Source organism: Patiria miniata, unplaced genomic scaffold (genome assembly GCF_015706575.1).
Source record: "Patiria miniata isolate m_02_andy unplaced genomic scaffold, ASM1570657v1 HiC_scaffold_3, whole genome shotgun sequence".
Classification (NCBI taxonomy): Eukaryota; Metazoa; Echinodermata; class Asteroidea; order Valvatida; family Asterinidae; genus Patiria; species Patiria miniata.
In genome coordinates this window covers 41,399,310-41,422,256 of record NW_024037069.1, presented here as the reverse complement: position 1 = coordinate 41,422,256, position 22,947 = coordinate 41,399,310, and the positions used below count along the sequence as shown (strand labels likewise).

Below are 22,947 nucleotides of genomic sequence, written 5' to 3'. Positions count from 1 at the left end.
CAAAATGAGTGATTTTTCTTGGGTCGGGAGCCCAAAATAGGGTCGGTCGGAAATGAGAACCAAAGAAATAAAACAAGGGACGCCCGTAATAGTTTCAATAAACAAAATTGATATTGCTGCAGTTCTCTCACTCACAAAAAAATATGGCCCGTTTTCTTATAGATTTTTGTGTTACAAGGTCGTCAAATAAGCTTCATCTTAATAAAGTTAGAACATCCCTACACCTCTCAACGGTATGACACCAGGGACCCCTCCTTTGGAATAAAATTCAATCTTCCTGCCCAATGACCTCAATTAGTAGTATTATTGCATGGACCATTTCGGCCGTCTGAACAGAAACTTCCGAGATTTGAAGTTTGGGATTGGGATCTTAATAATGGGTATCGGGGTACTGTTGTTTCTTTCAGTCGGGTACCCTTCATGTACTTACCGTATATGCATGTTCTAATCATCCTGCTGAACGATCTTGAACCACCTCTGTACCTGACAGGTACCCATTTTTTTCCTTGGTGGGGAAAAGAAGCACTCTTTGACAAAGTGCCCAAGGGAACACCCACCGTGATCCCACGTACTAGTCTCAAACCAACAATCCACAGTCATAAATTTAAGTGTGGAGTGCTGTGGCCTCGTGGTTAAGGGCACTGGATTTGTGGTCTGTGGGTAAAGCTGCAGGTTGTGGGTTCGAGTCCAGCCCGGGGTCATGGTGCATGTGCCCTTGGGCAAGGCACTTTGTCACTCATTGCTTCGTTCCACCCAGGAGTAAATGTGAGGGCAGAGATGGCTATTGTGATTGAATTAGCTTCCTTGCGCCTAACAGGCTGCATCGAGCTGTATACTCCCCAGGGAGCTGAGATTTTGGAATGTTTAATTGGCCCAATGATCAGGGGTAATAAAAATGTAAAGTGCTTTGATCTTTGTTAAAAGCGCTATATAAGAATCTGCTGTTATTTAAGCATAGGTCAAATCATCCTTTAGGCCCTACCAGATTATTTTTAATAATTTTTTTGTACTCCATATAGAACTTCACAATGCCACGAGTACACTCTCCTTTGACGTTGGCTCAGATATCTACCTCCTTGTCGGCTTCTCCAAGTCTCTCGCCTCCAAGGACCCTGGTGATCTCTTCAAGATGAACTTCTTATATACAGAAACGGATGACCCCATCGTTGCGGAGAATCAACAACTGGAGGACATGATAGAGGCACTAAAGGTGAAGAAGAAAAAAGGGCCAAAAAAACCCCAAAAAATACATTTTTAGCAGTTGGGAAGATGTAATTTTTTTGATTTCTTAAATACTTGTAACTACAACATCCTGCAAAAAGGTGGGAAAAAATGTTATGAAAGAAACGAAAGATAAACTAAGATAAATTGCACATAGTTAATCAACATCAAAAGAACAACACGTTGCAAAGTAACAGGAATACATGAAAACGGCGATAATTGTAGCTGTTGTAGTGAATACTAACGGAAACCCTATCGAACAGAAATATTTTTCAGATAAGAGTTTTCCCAACAACAGGAAAATTAATGCAGCCTTCCACAGAAAATTTACCCATCGGAGGCTGACATATAAATTAAATAATACGCTTAGTTTTTGATCTGGTATAGCACAGTTTCAAATTATTTTATAAACTTAGAATGCATGTACGGCACAAAATTTAAGTTGTCACATCTTTTTTTTAGGGGGGAGGGGGACGTTTAAATCCAGTGAACAGTTTAAGATGTTCAAAGTCTGACCGTAAATACACCCTTTGACGCATCATTATGATATATTTGGGTTTCATGAGATTCCAACATTGATAAATTGTTACAGATTATAAATGTTTTTTTGGGGGGGTCACTTTAGAACAAGACTAGCTATCTGAACGAGTCGCTGTCAAAAGCTGAAGAAGCGATTGCTGGCAGCGTAACAAAGGACGGCAACCAACGCATCAACGGCACCAAGACGTTTACAGAAGTTGACCTCCGAAAGGCTCTGGTTGAACGGATTGACGTGGAGGGTGAGACATTTGTTTGGTTTTCCTAGATTAGTGTCATTTTGTAGTTTCCAACAATGCAGTGGAAATTTGCATTAATATGCTCCCAAATGTGAACGGCTTCACACAAAAGGGTATTAAGTCGCGCTGAGCATTATTGTGTAATGGCCCGCTCAACACTGAGAGGGTGAAAATTGCGTCAAAATGTGATTTTCATTTTTTGTCGTGAACGACATCTTTAATACCTACATTTTCAGGTTTTATTCACAGAAATGTTGATTTTGATTAACAAAGTGGAAAAAAGAACAATTTTGTGTATATTGTTCTGATTTTCTACAACAAAGCCAGCTATTCCAAAGCCTGTTTTCTCAGTTGTGTAATTTGAACTCCAAGGAAGTATTTAATATGCAAATACGTCATATCTCCAGAACGAGAGGGGCTATAAGGCTCTTTTATATACCAAACAAAAGCTTACAATGTGGGCTTTCCAAAAATGTTCTTTTTCAGATGCTTTTATCTTTGCTCCGAGACCAACGGGTAATGAAAGCCTGGGACATCTCGTGAACCAGTCATATGCTCAGCGGGAACAGATCGAAGAGTTTCTCGACTTCCTCACTGGTGAGTTTCTACCAAAGATGATTGTTCTTTGTCCTGCATTGATGAACGAAACTGGCTTGAATATGGGTTTTACCTCTTGTAAGACGGTCTCTGGACTATAAACAGTATCCCCAAAGTTTCAGAAACTCTCAAAGTAATCACCATGGATTGCATGTCCAACTGGTCTTCAATTCATTATTTTGTTTCTGTTCCATCTTGTGTGGCCCAGTCCTGAAAAAAAAAACCTTGCATATGACCTAGTTTTTAGCACACTGGTCTTAGGATGTATTTTCCGCCCTCTGTCAACAGGTACGTCAATGGTCATTATGCCTTTATGTGCAATGGCTTTTTGAGAGCCTGAAAACTCACAGCAAGGATAGTAATCAAGTTTAGTAATCACAGATTAACTACAAGGCAAAACAAAAGTCAGGGTCACAACTTCAAGTATTAGGGGATAAACAGTAAGAACGGAATGCCTTTGTCAGAATTTAGTTCCATAGCCTGTCACTTAACTTGAGACTGGATGACCTGTGATTGACTGATGATGACTTGTCGTGACTTTTGATGACTCGTCGTGACTTTTGATGACTTGTCGTGACTTTTGATGACTTGTCGTGACTTTTGATGACTCGTCGTGACTTTTGATGACTTGTCGTGACTTTTGATGACTTGTCGTGACTTTTGATGACTTGTGACTTTTGATGACTTGTGACTTTTGATGTTACATGTATGTCGTGACTTGAGATAACTTGTCCGGATTTATTATGATGACTTGTCGTGACTTGTGATGACTTGCCATGAGTTGTGATGACTTGTCGTGACTTTTGACGACTTGTGAATCCTGATGACTTTTTGTGACTTGTGATGACTTGTCGTGACTTGTCGTGACTTTTGATGACTTGTCGTAACTTTTGATGACTTATCATGACTTTTGATGACTTATCGTGACTTTTGATGACTTTTCGTGACTTGAGATGATTTGTTGTGACTGTGATTTGAGATGATTTGTTGTGACTGTGATGACTTGTCATGCTTTTTGATGACTTAAGAGTTGTGACTTTTGATGACTTGTGACTTTTGATGACTTGGGGTTAAGTTTGATGACTAGTTAGACTTTCGTTAACTTGTCATTAATTTTTATGACTCATCGGGACTTTTGATGACTTGTTGTGACTTAAGATGACTTGTCGTGACTTTTGTGATATCTTGTCGTGACTTTTGATGACTTGTGACTTTTGATGACATGTGATTGACTTGTGATGACTTGTCATTGATTTGTATGACTTGTGACCTTTGATGACTTGTGACTGGAGACGACTTATTGTGACTTGAGACGACTTATTGTGACTTGTGATGACTTTTCATGACTTTTGAAGACTTGATGTGATGTGGTGACTGGGTTATATTGCATGCAGCATCCAAAAGCATACATGTATCTTCATCTCACAAATCCTAATGTCATCGAATGAGTAATTTTCATCTTTGAACTTGGCTATATCCTCTCTTCCAGATGTGGTGACATTGGGCACCGACCAGAACATCACTGGAGCTAAGAATATTACCAGTGTGACCGTACAAGGTGCTCTTAACTCCACGGTGTTCAGTACAGAACTCTTTGATGACGTGGACATTGATAAGCTGAACAGAGAAGCTTTCAGGTAGCACTTAGTACTTCAAAACTTCATTTTTTTGTTTATTAGGTGGGGTTATTTTTCCGTACTCTGGAAATCAGAAAGTCAAAAGTATATTGACAAATTCCTTTAAGTGAACATTTCGGAAATGGTGTAAAGGCCGGTTCATACTCAGCTCGAAGTTTTTTGCAAAAGTTGAACACATTTCAACTCTGGCAAATTTTGCTTTTGTGTGAACTATGAAGCGGCCTAAGTGAAGTGGGGTGAAGTGGCTTGCCCATGGACACAACATATGACCAGCAGCTGGATTCGAACCCCTGACCCTCTGATCATGAGTCGCAAACCCTAACCACTGGGCCACACTCCCCACCAAAGTTTTCTGTGATTGATTTCACATTCTGCAGGTTGGACATGCCAAACCAAGTCATCAACGGAGAGCTCACCTTCAGTGGCAACTTGTCGTCAACAAAGAGCATTGATCTGGATGACAGCTATCTGGTTAATGGCTTGGATCTGTCGGAGGACGTCGTTGTGACAGTTGGTTCTCAAACAATCACAGGTTACAAATCTTCTGGGTTTTTTTCTTACAGACAGAATGGATTCTTTAAATGCACTAAAAATATCTGAATTGAACTAGTTCTAAAGACTTGTGAGGTCGTGGAAAGTGTGTCGCTTGTGTCTTTCTGCCACAAAATGTGTCGCTTCGCAGTGTAAAAAATAATCTTGTTGTATTAAGCGGAATTTGAATTCTTTTCCTTGGAATGTAATTATACAGTGTTGATTGTAATTTATTGTGATACGATCAAGCTAAATGAGTCATTTGTCGGGAATTATCATTTTTAAGATACAGCCAAAAATAGGTCAGTAGGGGTGGAATTTAAATTTCAAAATTGACTTTTTTTGTAAAGTCTGAAGGCTATGTATGTCCTCCTTCATGTCAACTATTTTTTTTTTCCGAGAAAAACTTGCGCTAAAGTAATTAAAATGTGACATTTTTGCTAAGGAGTTAATATTCAATAACCTGAAATAAAGCATGTTTATTGTTGCTTACTAAACACTTCAAATTTGAATCGTTGATTTCTCTGTTTTCTTCTTTCTGATCTGCCTGTGTTTTAAGTCCCATCACTTCTGAACGGAAGGTCGTATTCACATCAGGTTTTCACTAAATATAAACTGAAAGATAGCGCTATTCAAAAATGTAAAAAATCCACTAAAATTCGATAAGAGCTGACAAATGACTCATTTAGCTTGATCGCATCACAGTTGGCATGAGAGATCTGCCAAGTTAATAAAATATTTACTGCGAACAGAAATAAAAACAAAGTTTGACAAACTGTCTGATCATGTTGGAAAAAAAGTTGCAAGTTCAGCAAGATAGTAAAAAAAAATTTGAGGCTATTTTTGGACTCCCTATAATTTGACAGTTTGAATTGTATCATTAAGTTTTAATAAAATGTGGTAACACAAGGTTGTAATTGCATAAGTATCAATCATGATCTTATGAATGTCAAGAATATTACCCCGAAAATTGTATCCAAAATTCAAAACTTGATAATTTATTTCTATTTCTAAATCTGTCAGTGTGAAGTTAATTGCCTTAATTGGATAGTGCACTATGACATTCAATTTGATATATGGCTAACTGACGCCAGAGTAAAAATGTGTTCTTTTGTTTGAAATGACCGTTTTCGATCAATTATAACTAATCCTTTCTGTAGGAACGAAGACTTTTCAACAGGACACGAGTATACAGAATGACATGGTCCTAAACCCGGGGGTCCTTCTCAATAACATCGACCCATCTGATCAACTCGTTACTTTGACTGGACCTCATATCATAGCAGGTAAACAATTAAAAAGATATTGAATAAACCACAATGTGCTTCCAAACCCAATTTCTTTGTATCTTGTTATTTTGAAATTTTGTTTGAATCATGCATTTTTTGTCCTGATTTGGCAGGTGAGCTGAATTTCACGGATGTCATTCATATTGACGGCGACATCATCACTAGTGGGACCATAGACGGCGTGGATGTCAGCAGCCTGTGCGACGACGTCCTGACCATATCAACCGACCAAACCGTCCCAGGTCAGATATAGCAATGCACAAGCATTACATGCACTGTGTATAGACTTCCGAACAAAAGATGTCCACATAAACCAGGTAGCAGCAACATTGTGTGGACTTGCCCACGTCCACACAATGTTTCCCCCTCTCTGGAAAACAGGTTTAGAGGCATTTTTGGGTTAGGTTTATCCATGGCAAAATGAAGAGAAACACTAAAGGGAATCATAGAAAACAATTTGGTTTGAAAGAGTTTTCACAGTGTGAGTAAAATTATTTTTTTCACAGGTTTTTCTTAACTACATGAAAATGTCCACACAAGGTACTTAAAGTAAACATGTCTGCGTGTGCAATAGAGGGGGCTATCTGATTTAAGGTTCTTGAGCTGAGATTGTCTGGCTTATGGCTTGAGTATATGCCTTCATGGTAGCCCATACAAAATGGCACTTAATGTTTACAAACGAAAGAAGGTTCTATTTTTACAGCTTCATCTTGTGTACTGGGGAAGTGCCTTGTATTGACAATACATGTATATAGATTGACCACGCTATCAATTCAGAGGTGGGGTTAATATTGTATGACTGATAATTTTAATTATGTTAAAACATCTTGATTGGAGATTGGTCCCAGTCTTTGTATTTTTCCCTGACATTTGACCAAAATGACATCACAGTATTTATCAATTTGTAAGTTAAATTTGAATATTTCGGTTTTTAAATTTGATTCTCAGTATACAGACACTCGTCAAAATTTAATACGACTGGATTATTTTTTGGTGATATATTCCATTTTCTAAAGTCTTTACCTTAATCTAAAGATTTACGTCTCCCCGATGCAAATTCCATCTTAAGTTTGTTGTGGTACCCGCTGCTATATCAGACTTGGACCAGCCAGCCGACTCCGGCAAGCTCAGTGGTCGAGTGGTAAAACATCTGCACCAGTAAGCAAGAGGTCATGGGTTCGACTCCCACCAAAGTAATCTTGTTAAGTTTTCCTCGCAAGTCCTCGGTCAACACCAAGTCTCTTGGCGAAGGCAAAACCTGATATGAAATTTAATCCAAAGAGGTTCTATGATTTCTTTTAGGCAACATTTCATTCCAGCAAGCTCCAGTGTTTGACACAGATGTGGTGTACGGCGGTCTACTGAGGCAAGTCAACATAACACGCCTTGATGACGAGGCTGTGAAGATCAATGAAGACACCAATGTAAGTAGACTGACTTGTGGAGTTGATTTATTGAGTTGATCCTTTGTTGATGGGGAGTTGAATGCAAGATGATGGGGACTTGTTTGCAAGTTGATGGGGTTCATTGTTAGTTGAAAGGGAATTGATTCTTAGTTGATGGGGACTTGGTTGATAAATGATTAGTAGTTGAATGCAATTTGATAGTAAATTGATTGTAAATTGATAGGGAGTTGATTGTAACTTGAAAAGGAGATGATTGCAAGTTGGAAGGGAGTTCATTGTAATTTGTTGGGAAGTTGATATGGAGTTGATTGTAACTTACACGTTGACTTGTGGACCACCGTTCCTAAAGAGACAGGACCATACTAATTCATACTTCCTTCATTTTGTGGAACAATAGCATACGGACATACCGCAGTTAAAGTTTAGCACTGTCAACTGTTTCTGGTTGATTTTCATACTTGTCTGTAAAACTGAAAACAGACATTTTAAACCGTTTGTCATCAGATTACGGGAGCTAAGACCTTCATGGACGATATCTCAGTGACAGGAGATGTGATTGTAGATGGCCTGGTCAGTAACATAGATCTCAAGGAGGACGTGGTGCAGTTGGCAGGTAGGATAAATAAGGTCATGTTTCCCCCCAACCTATGATCTGTCCTGTTTCAAGAGGAATGTTAACGTCCTACCAATAGTTTTCCTGAGTATTTATCCCTCTGTTATTTGTCTTGTATCCCTGTACCTCGAGTGGCTTTTAGCCTTGTTCAGGGAAAATATGCATTGGAAAATGACAAGTTCTTCCAAAAGAACTGTATGACTCGAAACAATGAGATTTAAAAATGAGTGGTCATGTTACCGGATTCATAGTTTTCCCTTTGTCACAAAGTAAACCTGCTTTGAAATCCTACTTAAAGTTTGTTATTTACTATCTTGTTCTGATGGACTCGGCCACACAAGGCCCCCAAAACAGGCATCTACCAACACTAACCAGAGTTCTGAAGATAACAAAAGAACTGAACACAATTCAGCAGAATTAAAGTTCCAAAATTAAGATAAAAAAATAATGTGAGATTATGAATGAAGATTGTTTTTGATTACACCCTAAAAAGAGTCGGGCTGGCAAACATTTGGGATTGGCATTTAGTCCCACGAATTCCACAGGTTACCCTCAAATTTGTTTGTTTTTCCCCAACCTCTAAACCTGAATATTGCAGATCGTTCCAAAGTTTTTTCTGGCTTTTGCGCTGAAGTGCGACCAGCACCTACGAGGAATTCTTGGTTTGTTGCTGAAAAATTAATAACAAAATTAATATCAGTTTTACTGATTGCCTCTATGTCTTTTCTGTGTTTGTGTGTAAATAGTGGGCGGTAGGTTGTCCGGTTCGAGGGTGTTTAGTGGACTTGTCGAGATGGCCGGTGTAGTGACCGTCACCGGCACGGTGAATGGGTTAGACCTGTCTCAGGATGTAGTCACACTTTATGGTGAGTATCAAAATAATGTATTCACATTTGAATGGAACACATACTCCTGCTTCAGGAGTATGTGTTCCAGTTATCAAGATTGTTTCACATATTTGAGTTAAATACATGAAATGTTAGAAATATTAAGGAGTATTTGATAAGGTAAATGTTAAATGAAAGTTTATGCACCATTGGAGTGTATAAATACTTTGCACGCACATCATGGGGGTGTGGAGGGGTGCCAACGGGGTCCGCCAAAGGGGTCCAGGGCCCCCAAAACGAACCCAATTTTTTTTTTAAGTGCAACGCAAAAAAGGCAGCCACTGCGTACACCACCCACAAAATTCAACAGAAAATGAAATTCTCGGAGGGTAGCATTAAAATTGCGCCACAATGCACCAATGCCATGACGAGTCCTAGTTGGCCCCCCCTCTTGCTTTTCATATTAAATTTGGGACGGAAAATGTTTGGACCCACTTTTTTCAAGGAACAAAAACCTATTTTGGCCCCCCAAAAAATTGTGTTCTGGATCCGCCCTTGGCCATTCACTTTAAGAAGGCTTCTGCCTGCTCCAGTATGTGTATTTGGGCACTGAGCAGGCTACTGGTCTTGAAATGTCAAACAAAAAATTGTATACAGTGAATTTGGTTGACTTGAGAGATAGCTACTAGTCATTTAAAATTATAAATTCAACTTCATGCGATGTGATCAAGTATCTCATGCTTGATAAATTAAGTAGGTTTACAGACATTTTGGATCTTTTTAAAAAAATATATCTTGAAAGCAAATATAAAACATGTACATTGACAAGTCAATTTTCGTACTTAAGGATCATTTAAACATTTGGAAAAATTTGTACAGATTTTGAACATTTGGGAAAATTTGTAAAGATTTTGAATTGTACTGCACTTAGTTTCATCTAAGTTTTTTTTTACGTCAGGCTGGGTTTTCAGAGAAAATGTATTTTTCACTCACCTACATTCAATTTAATTTATTTATTTCCATTGTATCAATACATACAGCAGCACATATATAAATAATGGAGAGTACATCGGATACAAAATTTGAATAAATAAAGAATCTTTGCATAAAGTCGAGAAACTGTTCATAAGATGGAATTGGCATCGGGGTGATTTGAATTCAATATTAAGTTTTGCTCTTCACCCATAAATAAACACTGTGTACTCAGTGTGTATACAGTGTTTATGTCGGTGAAGGGCAAAACCTAACAAAGTTGAGAAGTGAAACAAAAGTAGTTTTCGGGCTGTTCAAATAAGGAAGGCTTGTTGAGAACAGCCTTAGCCCACTGACAATAAACAAAGACGACGACTTTAAAAACTGTGTGTGTTACTTTTATTGCAGGTGACCACACTATTCAGGGGAAGAAGACCTTTTCAGAAGGCATTACGGCAAATAAGAACATCAACGTAACGGGCACGGTAGACACGGTGGATTTATCGGAGTGGGCTGCTAATGTCATGACGTTGTCCACTGATCAGACTGTGCAGGGTAAGCAGAGAGTTCTACATAGGGATGTATGTGAATTGTTTTCGTCGTGCTGAAATAACACTTACCTTTTTTGTGATCCGTGGACAGAACTTTAAAACGGTGTGTGTGTGTGTTTAAAATTCTGTAACTTGAAAAGTACATGAGTGATGTGGATGATTCTTGTACTAAAAGAAAGCTTATTAAATGGGCTTTCATATCCTAGATTTTGAAAGTGCTACATGTACAACTTCATTAACTACATGGTCCTGCCATTTGGGTTTCCTTTTTGTGTGTGACTCACCCTGCATATTTAAAAAGAAAATGAAAGAAAATTAAAAGACAACATTTGACCCAGAGTTTAATTGTCATAATGCCAACATAACCGCCTTGTCAATATTACCTCTCTAAGATTTTTTAGCCAATGTTTCAGAATTGGGCAGTTTGCATGAAATTCATTTAAGGTACAAGTATTAGTGTGGAGATTTGAGGTTAGCAATTCGTTGTATTTCTGCTACCCCATGCTGAAAAATTGCAGTTTTGCACCCTAAAAACCTATAAATGGCTATATTTTGGCACTTAAATTTTTTTAAAAACCTAATATACTTTGATACTGTGAGGCCTGATATATAGCCCAATATAGGTTCATGGTCTTGCTTCTTGAACATCAAGCCAAAGACAATGTCCATATTTGGCTTGCACGTTGAAGTCTCTTAAATGTTCTCGAAGGCTGAGATGATGCCAAAAGCTGAAAACATTGCCAAGGTGAGAAAACTTATTAAATGATTTTACACTCAATTTTTTTGTAGGTCCGCTGGCTTTCACTGACGACACCAACATGGGAGGTAACCTAACCGTTGCCGGTCTCATCAACGGCATTGACTTGCTGGCCATGTACAAGGATACGTTCTTCAAAACGTCCGACAAAGGTAAGCCCAACCACTTTTTCATCATTATTTGATTGGTCTTCATTTCTACTTATTTTTTATTTTCTGAAAAATAAAAGCCATTGATTCTTAGAAATGCAGGGGTCTTGGAAATCTCAGACAAGCGGTCCCAAATTGAATATTGACATGCTTCTTAATACTCACAGGCCATCAAGCATGTTTTTTCCTCTGGACTATTCAGTCGCAGAGAAAACAGAATACGCCATCAAAGTCGTGAGGAACTGGTTACAAGTTCTCGCGTACTGCAGCAGCTCAAATGGTTGAGTGTTTTGCCACGGCAGTTGTAAACCCAAGCTTTATCGAGTACCGAAGTGTGACGCCATTTTGAACCGGGAAGCGTAGTGCAAATGAATGGAGAACGCGCTGTTGTTGGTTCATGGGCTGAATCACGCACTAATGTTATTTACACACATAATTGTGTGCGTGATGTCTTCACTTCGGTACTCTATAATTGGCTTGATTCTCCTTTTGGGAAGTGAAGTCATCTTGTAATTTGTGATTTATTTTACATGTGATTTCACTTGTGATGGACGTGACTGCAATTAACCTGCTTGTACTATATTGTGATCTGATACACGGTACCCTGTGGAGACATGTGCATAATAGGGAACAAAAGATTGTATACGTCTCCACAGAGCAATCTCTATAGGTGAATACGTCTCCACAAGGTTATCACGAAATAGATTTATGGATTTTACTCAAAACTGGGAATCTCCAAGGTGTGTTGATCTGTCGCAAATTAAGTATTTTATGTATGGGATATTTAGTCCGAATTTCGAACTCTATTTCAAACTCTAAAATTTTAGTACATGAGAACAAAGAAATGACTCCACAAGGATAAAAATTCCAATATGTGTGTTACAGCGTGTTTATTCACTGATGAATACATAAAAACATAGAGTGCTTGGGCAGGTTCGGGTGCTACAGTGAGTAATAGGCAGGGCGGTTTAGGGCAGTATATAGTGGCTTAAGGGTTTATCCCAGTTGCGTTTTGTTTCCTTTTTTTTTTGCAGTGCAAATTATCAGCGGCAACAAGACGTTCACAAAGCCTGTCAATGTCACAACGGGTCACATTGTCTTTGAGGGACTCATCAACGGACGAAACATGACCGAGGACTACCTCAACAAGTTCTCTGACCAGAATGTGACAGGTGAAATTTGTCAGAGGACCCATGATCCCATGGAGCCAGTCCATTATAATGACCCAATATCAAGTAAACAAACGAAAACTAACCTTCATCAAGGTGGCATGGGTGGCTTGTGCGTAAAGTGCTGGCAGTCTCACCACTGTGGCCCTGGTTCGAATCCTGTCCGCGCACCATACATGATGTGAGTGGAGTTGTGCGGTGGTTCTCTCCTGTGCCACAAGGGTTTTTCTCCAGTCCCTCTGGTTTTTCTCCCTACGGAAAAATCCAACACTTTCGATCTCTGGCTATGCTTCTTGGTAATGTGGCTGGCTGCCAAAGGCGTCTTTACATGCCAGCGGCTCGACCACGTTGTAGCCGCGTCCTTGGCAAAGCAGCTTCTCAGTTGCGAGTAAGGATGATTAGCCTTCCAAATTATTATTATTAATATTTGCATGCAGTTGAGGATGATTGGGCAAGTGTTATAATAGAAGTGGGGTAGCACGATGAATCTTTTTTGGTGGCTATGTGAGGTTCTGGAGCGAACTGGTTTGGTAACTCGAGGCTTCAGACTATGCTCTGTTCTAGGGAGTGCTCGATGTTGAGTTCCGCTCAGAAATTCAAATTCCACTTTTGATGACTCCAGTATGGTGTTACGTTCACAATGTTGCACTGATAAAGTTTTGCGAAATATTCCGGGGAAAGTGGCCAGGAAATGTCACAGATTGCACCACAGAGCATCTAGCATCCACAATTTTTCGGGGTCCTTAAGGGACCGTGACCATTCAGCCCTGGTATGAAAAGGGCCCCCCGGTACCTCGTCCGGTCCAAAGCTAGTCCGGTCTTCAGCCCAGTCTCGTCCGGTACATGGTCATGTCTGACCAGAAGTTTTGAAGTCAGTCAGGCGCATCAATTTATTGCCCTTCAGAGAACGTCCAGAGCAGAACAATAGCAGACTTACCGGATTAAAGATAAAATCCTTCCATAACGCCTTGGTAGTTTACGGTCCCATTGTGCGCGAAACCGCATGGCAGGGGTTTTGATCTGTGCCGACGAAAGTGTTCTATTGTTTCGCGCTGAGAGATGAAAACCACAAGCGGGTTTCTTCTGGGATATATTACATGTGTCAATACTTGCAAACAATAGACCCCAGGATAGAGGAGTTCCTGATTAGCAACTGGACCAGCTCCTGGGCCGGTAGCTGGGACGGTACGAGAGGACTTCTTGGGAGGGGACGAGCTTACTGGGGGGCCCTTTTCATACCGGGGCTGAATGGTCACGGGCCCTAAGCGGGCCCTGGACCCCACGCAGTAAGGGCTCTGCGCTTGCATAAAACATTTCCACTTTGAAGTTTTAGGACCCCCCCCCCCCAGTCTGGGATCAGGGAACGGGCCCGTCAGTCCGTCTTCAGGAGACAGACTAGTGTTGCTGGTTATTCAGGACCGGCCTATACTGTGATTGATCGATTTACTGCTTCACAGGTTAACAATATTTGACACAGTAGTAGACGAAGATGGATTTCTGTGTTATAGTAATGTAAACGAATGACATGAATTACCGCCGTTTTGAATGATGAAAATTTGCATTGAGGAGATATTGATTCAAAACCGATTTTTTTTTTGTTTTTTGTTTTTTTGTTTTTTTTGTTTTGGTTTCACATTTGCTGCCCACAGAGAATGGCCTGTTTTGGCATGAAGGATGGCAGGATTAGCTGTATGATGAAATATTGCATTAAGGAGATATGACCTCAATATTTTTTTTTTTTGGGGGGGGGTGGTGTTTCTCACAAGCCCCAGACAGCACTGAGTTTACAGTGCTTGTAAAATTACGCCAGTGAAGGACAAAACCAAGTACTGAAATTCCAATTGGAATGGAATGCTTTATTCGTACAGGGCATAAAACCTTTGTGGATGGTTTCTCGGCCGACGCTGACCTCAACGTGTCTGGGCTGATTGCCGGTATTGACCTGCTAGCGCTGTACGCCAACTCGCTCATCCGAGGCAGAGAGGCACATCTCAGAGGGGAAAGGGTGAGAGAAAGCTGTCAGAAATGAACCCAAAGCAACCGTGGGGACAACCTCATGTTTATCCCTCGCAAACTCTTGGGCTACACTCTGAAAATATCCCTGAAGCATATATGATTTGTCATCACAAAAATGAGCATAAACTGTTTCAACCAGTTCGTGCCAGAGGCCGTGTATACACGCAAATATTTTGCGGTATTCGGAACGCATGACAGATAACCATGCAAGAAGCGAGGCCGAAAATATCTGTCAGCGACCCACTCGCAGCGAGCGAGGCCGGAAATATGAGTGTGCTGCCCGAGGGTGATGGCTTCAACCCGCCTGGCTTGAGGTCGAGTGAAAAGTAATCCTGCACCTTGTTCCGTTCTTGTCAAAATAATCCTGGCGTGAACTGGTTAAACAATTTTGATTTTTTTTTATTTCTGGATTTTGTAGAACAAGAGCTTTCTAATGGTGTATGACACTCGGGGATACTGAATTCATTAACGGAAATATAGACTGCCAACTAATTTGAAGTTGTGAAAGTGATTTTTTGAGAAAATGCATTCAAAAATTCCACAGTCGTATTATAGTGAACGAACAGTCAACTAATAAAATGGGATGAAAATAGGTTTTAAAGATGTAGATAGGTTTTACATTTTTGTTGTATTCTCTTAATTTGTGTTTGTTAGACTTTTCTGGGAAACGTCAAAGTTGAAGGTGTAGTCAACGTCACTGGGACAGTCGACGGAATCAAAATGTCCACCAACGTTCTGACGATAAACGGAAATCAAATTGTCACAGGTATGTAAAGCCCACAATATTACTCTTCGTATATGATATGTAAAATTACTATTCAAGAAAATAAAGCATAAGACTGGGTCACCTTTTGTCTTTGTGATTAAAATGTTCTCGTCGGTTTAAACTTAGAAAAAAATAGCACTAAACATGTACTTTTGCATTTAACACTTCTCAGTGTATGTGCTTTTTATAAAAAATGAAAAACAATATCAAATACTTAAAGACAATTAACAGCTTATTTCTGCCAAAAAAAATGATATCAATTATCTGTTAATTTATCTTCTTCTAAAAACCCTGTGATTGAAGGTGTTACATGCAAAATATTTTATTTTCATCAATGTTTAAAAAGCATCAGATTGTTTGCATCTGTATTTCTGCAAAGTAAATGAAGTAAAAGCCTGGTAGAATTTCTCCTTTTTTTTTGTACTTCAAGCAGGGAAACATTTTAAACGTATTTTCACAAACACCACAAAGAAGCACTTGACCAAAAACTAAACTCCAATATTTGTTGTGTTGGCACTGGGGTGACTTTTAGGTTCAAAGACTTTTCAGCAACTGAAGGCTCACAACATGTCTAGTGTCAACATGATCGCTCAAGTCTCGGTTAACCAGAGGAACTGGACTGACTTTGTGCTGAGCAGGGTGGACCTTACATCCAATCAGGTGAGGGGGCAAAGGAATTCCAAAGCTCTAATTATTACCCCTGTTCATCAGGCCGTGAGACCATTTCTTCATATCCTGGTGTGATATTCATCCTCATTTATTAACTTTTTTTTGTAATCTGAGCAATCCATTTCTCCATGTTTGTTTTCCCAACTGTTTTCAATCAACTGTTTTTAGTCTTTTTTTTGTTTTGTTATTTCATTGTGTACCTCCATTCTTGTTGTTACATGCATTATTTTTTTAACTCTCATTATAATTTTTTACAGGTCTTGTAATTATTTATATTGTAATGCATACAGTTTTAATACCTCTGTCTATTTTTAAAAAATGTTTTCAATGTAAACCCGCCCACAATTCAGCCTTCGGGCTGCAACGGGAGAGTGAAATAAACCATTTAATAATAATAATAATAAATTCTCTGCAGCAGTTCGATGTCAGCGCAAAGTTCACAGGTTCCAATTTGTACCCCTTGGTAGAGATAGGTAATTGTTGTAAAGTGACTTGCCCAAGAACACAAAGCACCGTGTTCCCGTCGAGGTTCGAACCCATGCACCACAGCATATGGGTCGAAAACCATAACAATTTGATCACATTATTCCAAGTTAGCAAATTACACACCCAACTCCTTAAGCTGAAGAAGCACAAGCGCTTGCGTAAAAACTCTATGGAGAGTGGAGAAAATGTTCTAAGTATTTCCTAACAAAATTGCAAATGTTTCTCAGTTCCAGATTCATGTCTTTTCAACATTTTTGCAGTGACTGACCTTTATTGAGATGATGTATGAAGGAAAAAAGTGGTGTCAGGATGCAACATTCTTTCCAACTTGTGCAATCTACATGTTTACTGAGTAGGAAAATTGTGCATATCATAAAGCATATTTCAGGGCCGAGATATGCGAGAGAGTTTAATTTTAAGCAAAATCTGCCCACAAAGTAAAAATAAGCTCTACCGGTTATAGTCAATGAATGAAGACCATTCCAAACAACCTTTGAAAACAATTGTTTGTATATTTTCACCCGAAGGACATTTCTGCAAATCATAGTTTCACTGCGGACAACGTGACTGCCAACGATGTTGAGATCAAGTGGCATGTCAATGGTATCAACCTGACGGCGGTCCTGGAAGACATCATGAGAAAGAGTGTGGTACAGACAGTGACTGGAAGCAAGACTATACCTGGTGAGAACAACAAGAGGAAAGGACATATTATTCCACGTGAAATCAGTGTTGTAGTCTAGGTGCTTGTGATGGATAACAAGTTATCATAAGTCAGTAACAAGTCAATCATAAGTCGGTCACAAGTCAATTACAAGTTGGTCATGAGTCAATCACAAGTCATAACAAGTCAATCACAAGTCAATCGCAATTCAATCACAAGTCAATCACAAGTCGGTCACAAGTCAATCACAAGTCAGTCACAAGTCCATCACAAGTCCATCACAAGTCAGTCACAAGTCAGTCACAAGTCAGTCACAAGTCAATCACAAGTCAATCACAAGTCAGTCACAAGTCGGTCACAAGTCAGTCACAAGTCAGTCACAAGTCAGTCACAAGTCCATCACAAGTCAATCACAAGTCAATCACAAGTCAATCACAAGTCCATCAAAAGTCAATCACAAGTCAATCACAAGTCGGTCACAAGTCAATCACAAGTCGGTCACTTGTGAGGTTCTTAGATGCATCATTATATAACGGACATACAGATCCTTGTCAGTTGATTGGTGGAACTCACATCACGTGACATTCGTTATTGCTCCCATTCACGCCACGGCTCAATTCACGCCAGGGCTCATTCGTAGGAGAACCTTGGTCATTCGTTGCCCAATCGCAGACAACCGTGGCGTTAACGTCATTATTCTTAGTAATACCGTCAATATTCTTCAAAAATCCGTCCATATTCTTGACAAACTGTGGTGTATTCGTGGAGAAACCTTAGGACAGTTGTGGCTATCCGTCCTAAAACCGTAGTGCATTCTTGGACAGTCGATTTCTCCACGAATCTCGACGGTTCATCGTGATTGATTGATTCTTGGTAAACCGTGGATATTCGTAGCTCCAACTGTGAATGTGTAACTTGGGCTTTAGGATCATCCTTGTTGCATGATGCGGTATCTGTATGCAAATGCATGCTGATGTGCGCGTTGAGCGTTGCGCGTAGCGTGTATTGTTCCCAAGAGCCAGTAGCTACAGAGTTGGGTTCAAACATTTCATTAAGAGGTGGTTTTGTATTGAAATAGAAGTTCATTTTAACTGTAAATCAAATGTCTAGGATCTATATGTCAGTTATATAAAACGCTTATGAATAGCTTATGAATCAAATTGAAACTGGATAAATCGGGATTGACCTAAGATGATATAGCCAAAATTTCCACGCTTTTGAAAAATATCGCTTGACTATGATTGTATCATTGCATTTGTTATCTCTCATCAGGCACTGTTATAGTTCACGGCAACGTTTCCCTGAGTGATCACATTAATGGCATCCTACTCGGTGACTTTGCATCCAGGGCTTTTCTCCTCAGTGGACTTCCACAGACAGTAACAGGCAGGAAAGTAAGTTTTCTCACTAGTTGTAGGTATCAGTAGCTGTCTATCAATATCTCTTCTTTTTTATAGTTGTTATCGTTGTCATGTTGTCTTTCAATGTTGAAAATTGATATGGTATAAAAATGCATTAAATGATCGTTACATTTTAAATTATACAATGCCTGAATAAATCCCTGTCATCTGATTGGTGGGTTGTTGATCACATGTTATGGAATTATTCGTCCCAATCGATGGCCTGACTGTACCGCAAAAATAGAAGTTCTATTCCACGGTAAATAGTTGTTCCATTGCACGGTCACACTATTGGTGACTCTGACCAATCAGATGACGAGGATTCATTCAGGTGTTGTATAAATAAATAATGAATGTTTCACATTCTTGCAATGGAAAGAGTAATTTCATTCGTTGACTATGGAATGTTCCATTCCACGAGACTTCGCCTTGTGGAATGGAACATTCCATCTGCCACCTCATGAAATTATTCTTACCATTGCACTCATAAACATTCATTATTTATATACCATGAAATGAACAATCTTTGTTATCGGCAGTGTTGCTCCATCCTCCACAGAATGTAAACCTTTTTCTGGTTTTGAGTTTGTATCTTTCATGCCTAATGTAGCAATTTTTGTAAATGTTTTGTTAATCTCTGTCTCTGTTTATATCGTTATTGGGGGAAAAATCAACTATATCAACCCTTCCACAGCTCAAAAATTAAGTGCTCATTCAGTCAGACCTCTGAAAACACGAACCATGTATCCTGGTCCATCACAGGTCCAGTCTGAAGTAAAATTGCAAGGCAGTTCGTAGGTAACAGGGGAGGAACAATAATAAAGGAATGCTTTTGTCACAGTTGATTAACATAGCTGGAGACTTGACTCTGGACTTGATGACTTCTGATTAACTTGAGGACTTGCGAGGGACTTGACTTTTACACTGCACGTTTCCAATTGTTTTCATGTTTTGTTTTTTTTCTTTCCAACTCTTAATAGACGTTTGACAATGCGACAGCCTTTTCAAGCCACTTACTGGTGACGGGATTGGTGGATGGCATCGATCTGGATTTCTTCATGTCCGACATCCTACATCCAGACAACTTGCGGAAAATTCTGGGAACAAAGGTGAGTGCAATCAAGTTGATTGACCGAGCTTGTTTCATTCTAATATAATATGGCAGTTTGACCCAGGGTAGATCAAATTCAGTCAGTCGGTCAGTCAGTCATGTGGATCCGTAACAAAAGGGAAACACTAGGCTCAAGTACCAAAAAAAATCCCCACAATTCTACTTACTGTGCTTAATTCCATGGATTCCTACTGGTTTTGCTTTGTAGACCTTTCTGAATGGCTTCCGTGCCCAGACTGACGTCGCAGTGACCGGGAATGTTGATGGTGTGGATCTCAGTGAGGACGTCATGACGACCAATACCTCACAAAATGTATCAGGTATAACTGTCTTCTGGAGTTTATTTGCACGAAGTTGCGGGCATTTGATGTTACAGATAAACTGTGGTTCAACAACTCAAACTTTTTTTTTATCAATGTTCTATTTTAAGGTAAAGAACTGCCTTTTTAAAATGCTGGCGTCTGCATAAAGGCTTTTTATTTGGATTCATGGGCGTCGCAGGGGGGGGGGCAAGGGAAGGCGTTTGCCCCCCCCCCCCCTGGAAAATGGAGGGAAAAAAGGGAAAAAAAAAAAGGAAAAAGAGGTGTGAAGCCATATTGCTGTTAATTTGATGGGGAGATAGGGCAAATGCTCCCCTGCTCACGCTCGGAAAAATGATAAATTGAGAATATAATGAAAAAGTTAAGGAATTTTGGGGGAAAATTTGCTTTGCCCCCCGCCTGGAAAAAATTCTGGCGACGCCCATGTTTGGGTTGTTTTTCTGTACAAACAGACCAGCCCTGCAAGTGCATTGGTTCCCGTCCCCACATTTTCAATTTTGAAATGGGGCGGAGTCGACATTGAGTTGATATATTTGCCTTTGACTCCAGTGGGTTCCATTCCAAGCCTGTAGAGTCTTATGAATAACAGTAGAAGCTAATACGTTGGCGTTACCCAATTGACACACAGGTGGTACAGGGTACTCGGTGCTCCTTGGAATTCTACTTATGTGGATTTCAAATTGACTGTGTGCGACATACGTGAACATTCCATGGTCCAGTGGTTACGGTGTTTGATCCTTGTACGATGGTGCATGGGTTCGAACCCTGACAGGAATGTGGTGTTTGTACCCTTGGGCAGGACACTTAACAACATTTGCCTCTCTCCACCCAACAGTATAACTCGGTACCTGTGAGGGTAGAGGACCGAATGTGCGCTAATATTCGGCTGCCGCGTGGTCTCATGGCCTGATGAACAGGGATTGTTGATACGATGAAAAGCGCTACATAAGCACTACAATTATATTACTTATTTTATTTATTTATTTTATAGCACATCTCAGTAATGACCAGGGAAGTAATCCAGCCCATCACAAGTCCAGGCACAAAGGAATCACAAGTCCACTCACAAGTCCAGTTACAAGTAAACAGTGGATGAACAATAACAAAGGAATGCCTTTGTCAAAGCTCATTTGAATAGCTTGTGATTTGAGTTGGGACTGGAGTGGACATGTGATGAACTTGACTATATCCCCGCTAATGACAATAAGGTGTTTCACGGTAATATGCGCCATCTTGCGGACGGGCCAATTTTACACGCGTTGCTGTGTACGCATCGTCAATGGAAATCTTTGGCACTTCCAAGTCATTCCAAAATGCGCCCGCGTCTAGCAACGCGTGTTCTTTTTGCCCCGTGAACAAGATGGCGCATATTTACCACGAAACACCTTATTGCTATCTATTGCTTGCTACTTTGAAAGGGTTCAAAACATTCCACCATTCTGCACTGCAGGTACTTACACCATGACGTTCCTTGGTTCCACGGATCCAGACAGCCTGGTAACCGGACTCATCAATGGCATCGACCTGGTCTATCTCAATAACACCATCCTAAAGAGACAGGAGGACCAGACTGTCAACGCACCACTGGTGTTTACAGAAAGTATGTAAAAACTGAAAAATCCATTAAAACAATTTGTGTATAAAAGACAAAACATAAGTATTTTCTCAATTGAAACAAAATAAGTGTTTTAAGATGAGAAAGGGAATAATGCAATTGAAAGAAAATCTTCTTTTAATTTATTGTTAAAAGATACAAATCTTTGAATCCTCTGAAATTTTTTTATGGCAATGTTTACAGAGTTTCACTGTAAAAAACAAGCAATAAAAAAAATTTAAAAAACCCAGATATACTGCAACAGCTTTCTTCAGCGTTTAAAAAAATTCCGAAAATAATTCAAGCCAAAATATTTTTACCCTGTCTTCTGTATCAAACCTGCAACAAAAGGTCCCGCATCAAAGTCTCCAAAATTGAACAAAGAAAATGACTGGGGTTTGAACTTGCGACCTCAGGGTTGCCGTTCTGGTGCTCTTACCAACTGAGCAATCCAGCCCTATGATGGCGGTTCCCCAATTTGTCAATATCTTTGTTCAAGGGGCGCTAGTCAGAAAGTCATAAACTTTTTCCCATTATATTTCAAATTGTCATATTATGTTTGGAAAAATAAATTCCTCACAAAGTGATTTTTTTTTCTTTTCCAGATCTGACCTCTATGACCGACGTCACGGTCACCGGCCTCGTGGATGGCGAGGATCTGTCAGAGCTCCTCTTCAGGGCCATCATGCTGAACGATCCCTTCAACGTCACGGGCAATCTGACCTTTACCGAGGGCGTGACCTTTGAGGGCCCACTGAACACGACGGGGCTGATCTTTGGCAAGAACCTCTCGGCCTGGTACCAAGACGTGGTCTTGTTGAACACAGATGAGGTGAGGAAAAGTTTCAACCATGTGTCGATTTCTGCATTGATTTTTTTTAATCACGCGTTCGGAAATGGCTAAGTCAAATAATTATGTGAATTTTCATCTTCTGAATGCAAAATTGCTTTTCTCCCGGAGACGATCGGAGCATACTGATTGGAACGTCGAGTTTCACAACTAACCGGTTCTTTGCAGAAGCGCACATCTTCTCAAAAGAGATTCTTCCACATGGTGTTACCGCAAACACTCGCTACTTTACACTACCGCCATGCACAGTTTCAAATCTTATTCAGGACAAGTTACTGATTTACAGTTTTTCCGTTAATTTTTGGTTTTTCTTCAAAACAACTTTGTGTCATCATAGAGCTAGGACCCAAGGAGTCAGAACTCTTGGGCAATTTACATTTTGACCATTAACATTCCAATCCCTTGGGAATATCCATAGCTAAAGCACTGTATCGCAAGCCTTGCCATTTAAAGTGTGCATGCAAGTGGCCTTTGAACACGATGATCGTCGCCGCCTTTTTAGTTGGTAACCAACAGCCTCCCTGAATGCTGCATTAATAAGTCATGTCACTTCGCTGCTCTTTTTTGAAAAATATA

At 39.9% G+C, this 22,947-nt stretch overlaps 1 protein-coding gene across 2 annotated transcripts in view; it reads left to right on the top strand.

Moving 5' to 3' along the window:
* The window catches only part of LOC119737791, a 48,427-nt gene that overhangs the window by 10,119 nt on the left and 15,361 nt on the right, over window positions 1-22,947 (top strand). For both annotated transcript variants that reach the window (XM_038212403.1, XM_038212404.1), the window contains exons 10-31: window positions 1,020-1,210; window positions 1,847-2,000; window positions 2,484-2,594; window positions 4,084-4,231; window positions 4,609-4,763; window positions 5,923-6,048; window positions 6,165-6,293; window positions 7,354-7,475; window positions 7,962-8,070; window positions 8,817-8,936; window positions 10,278-10,424; window positions 11,210-11,329; window positions 12,361-12,498; window positions 14,364-14,500; window positions 15,166-15,277; window positions 15,810-15,937; window positions 16,960-17,116; window positions 18,369-18,490; window positions 19,477-19,605; window positions 19,816-19,927; window positions 21,378-21,527; window positions 22,127-22,353. In XM_038212403.1, the coding sequence (XP_038068331.1) occupies window positions 1,020-1,210; window positions 1,847-2,000; window positions 2,484-2,594; window positions 4,084-4,231; window positions 4,609-4,763; window positions 5,923-6,048; window positions 6,165-6,293; window positions 7,354-7,475; window positions 7,962-8,070; window positions 8,817-8,936; window positions 10,278-10,424; window positions 11,210-11,329; window positions 12,361-12,498; window positions 14,364-14,500; window positions 15,166-15,277; window positions 15,810-15,937; window positions 16,960-17,116; window positions 18,369-18,490; window positions 19,477-19,605; window positions 19,816-19,927; window positions 21,378-21,527; window positions 22,127-22,353 (3,044 nt within the window). The remainder of the gene's footprint in view (window positions 1-1,019; window positions 1,211-1,846; window positions 2,001-2,483; window positions 2,595-4,083; window positions 4,232-4,608; window positions 4,764-5,922; window positions 6,049-6,164; window positions 6,294-7,353; window positions 7,476-7,961; window positions 8,071-8,816; window positions 8,937-10,277; window positions 10,425-11,209; window positions 11,330-12,360; window positions 12,499-14,363; window positions 14,501-15,165; window positions 15,278-15,809; window positions 15,938-16,959; window positions 17,117-18,368; window positions 18,491-19,476; window positions 19,606-19,815; window positions 19,928-21,377; window positions 21,528-22,126; window positions 22,354-22,947) is intronic.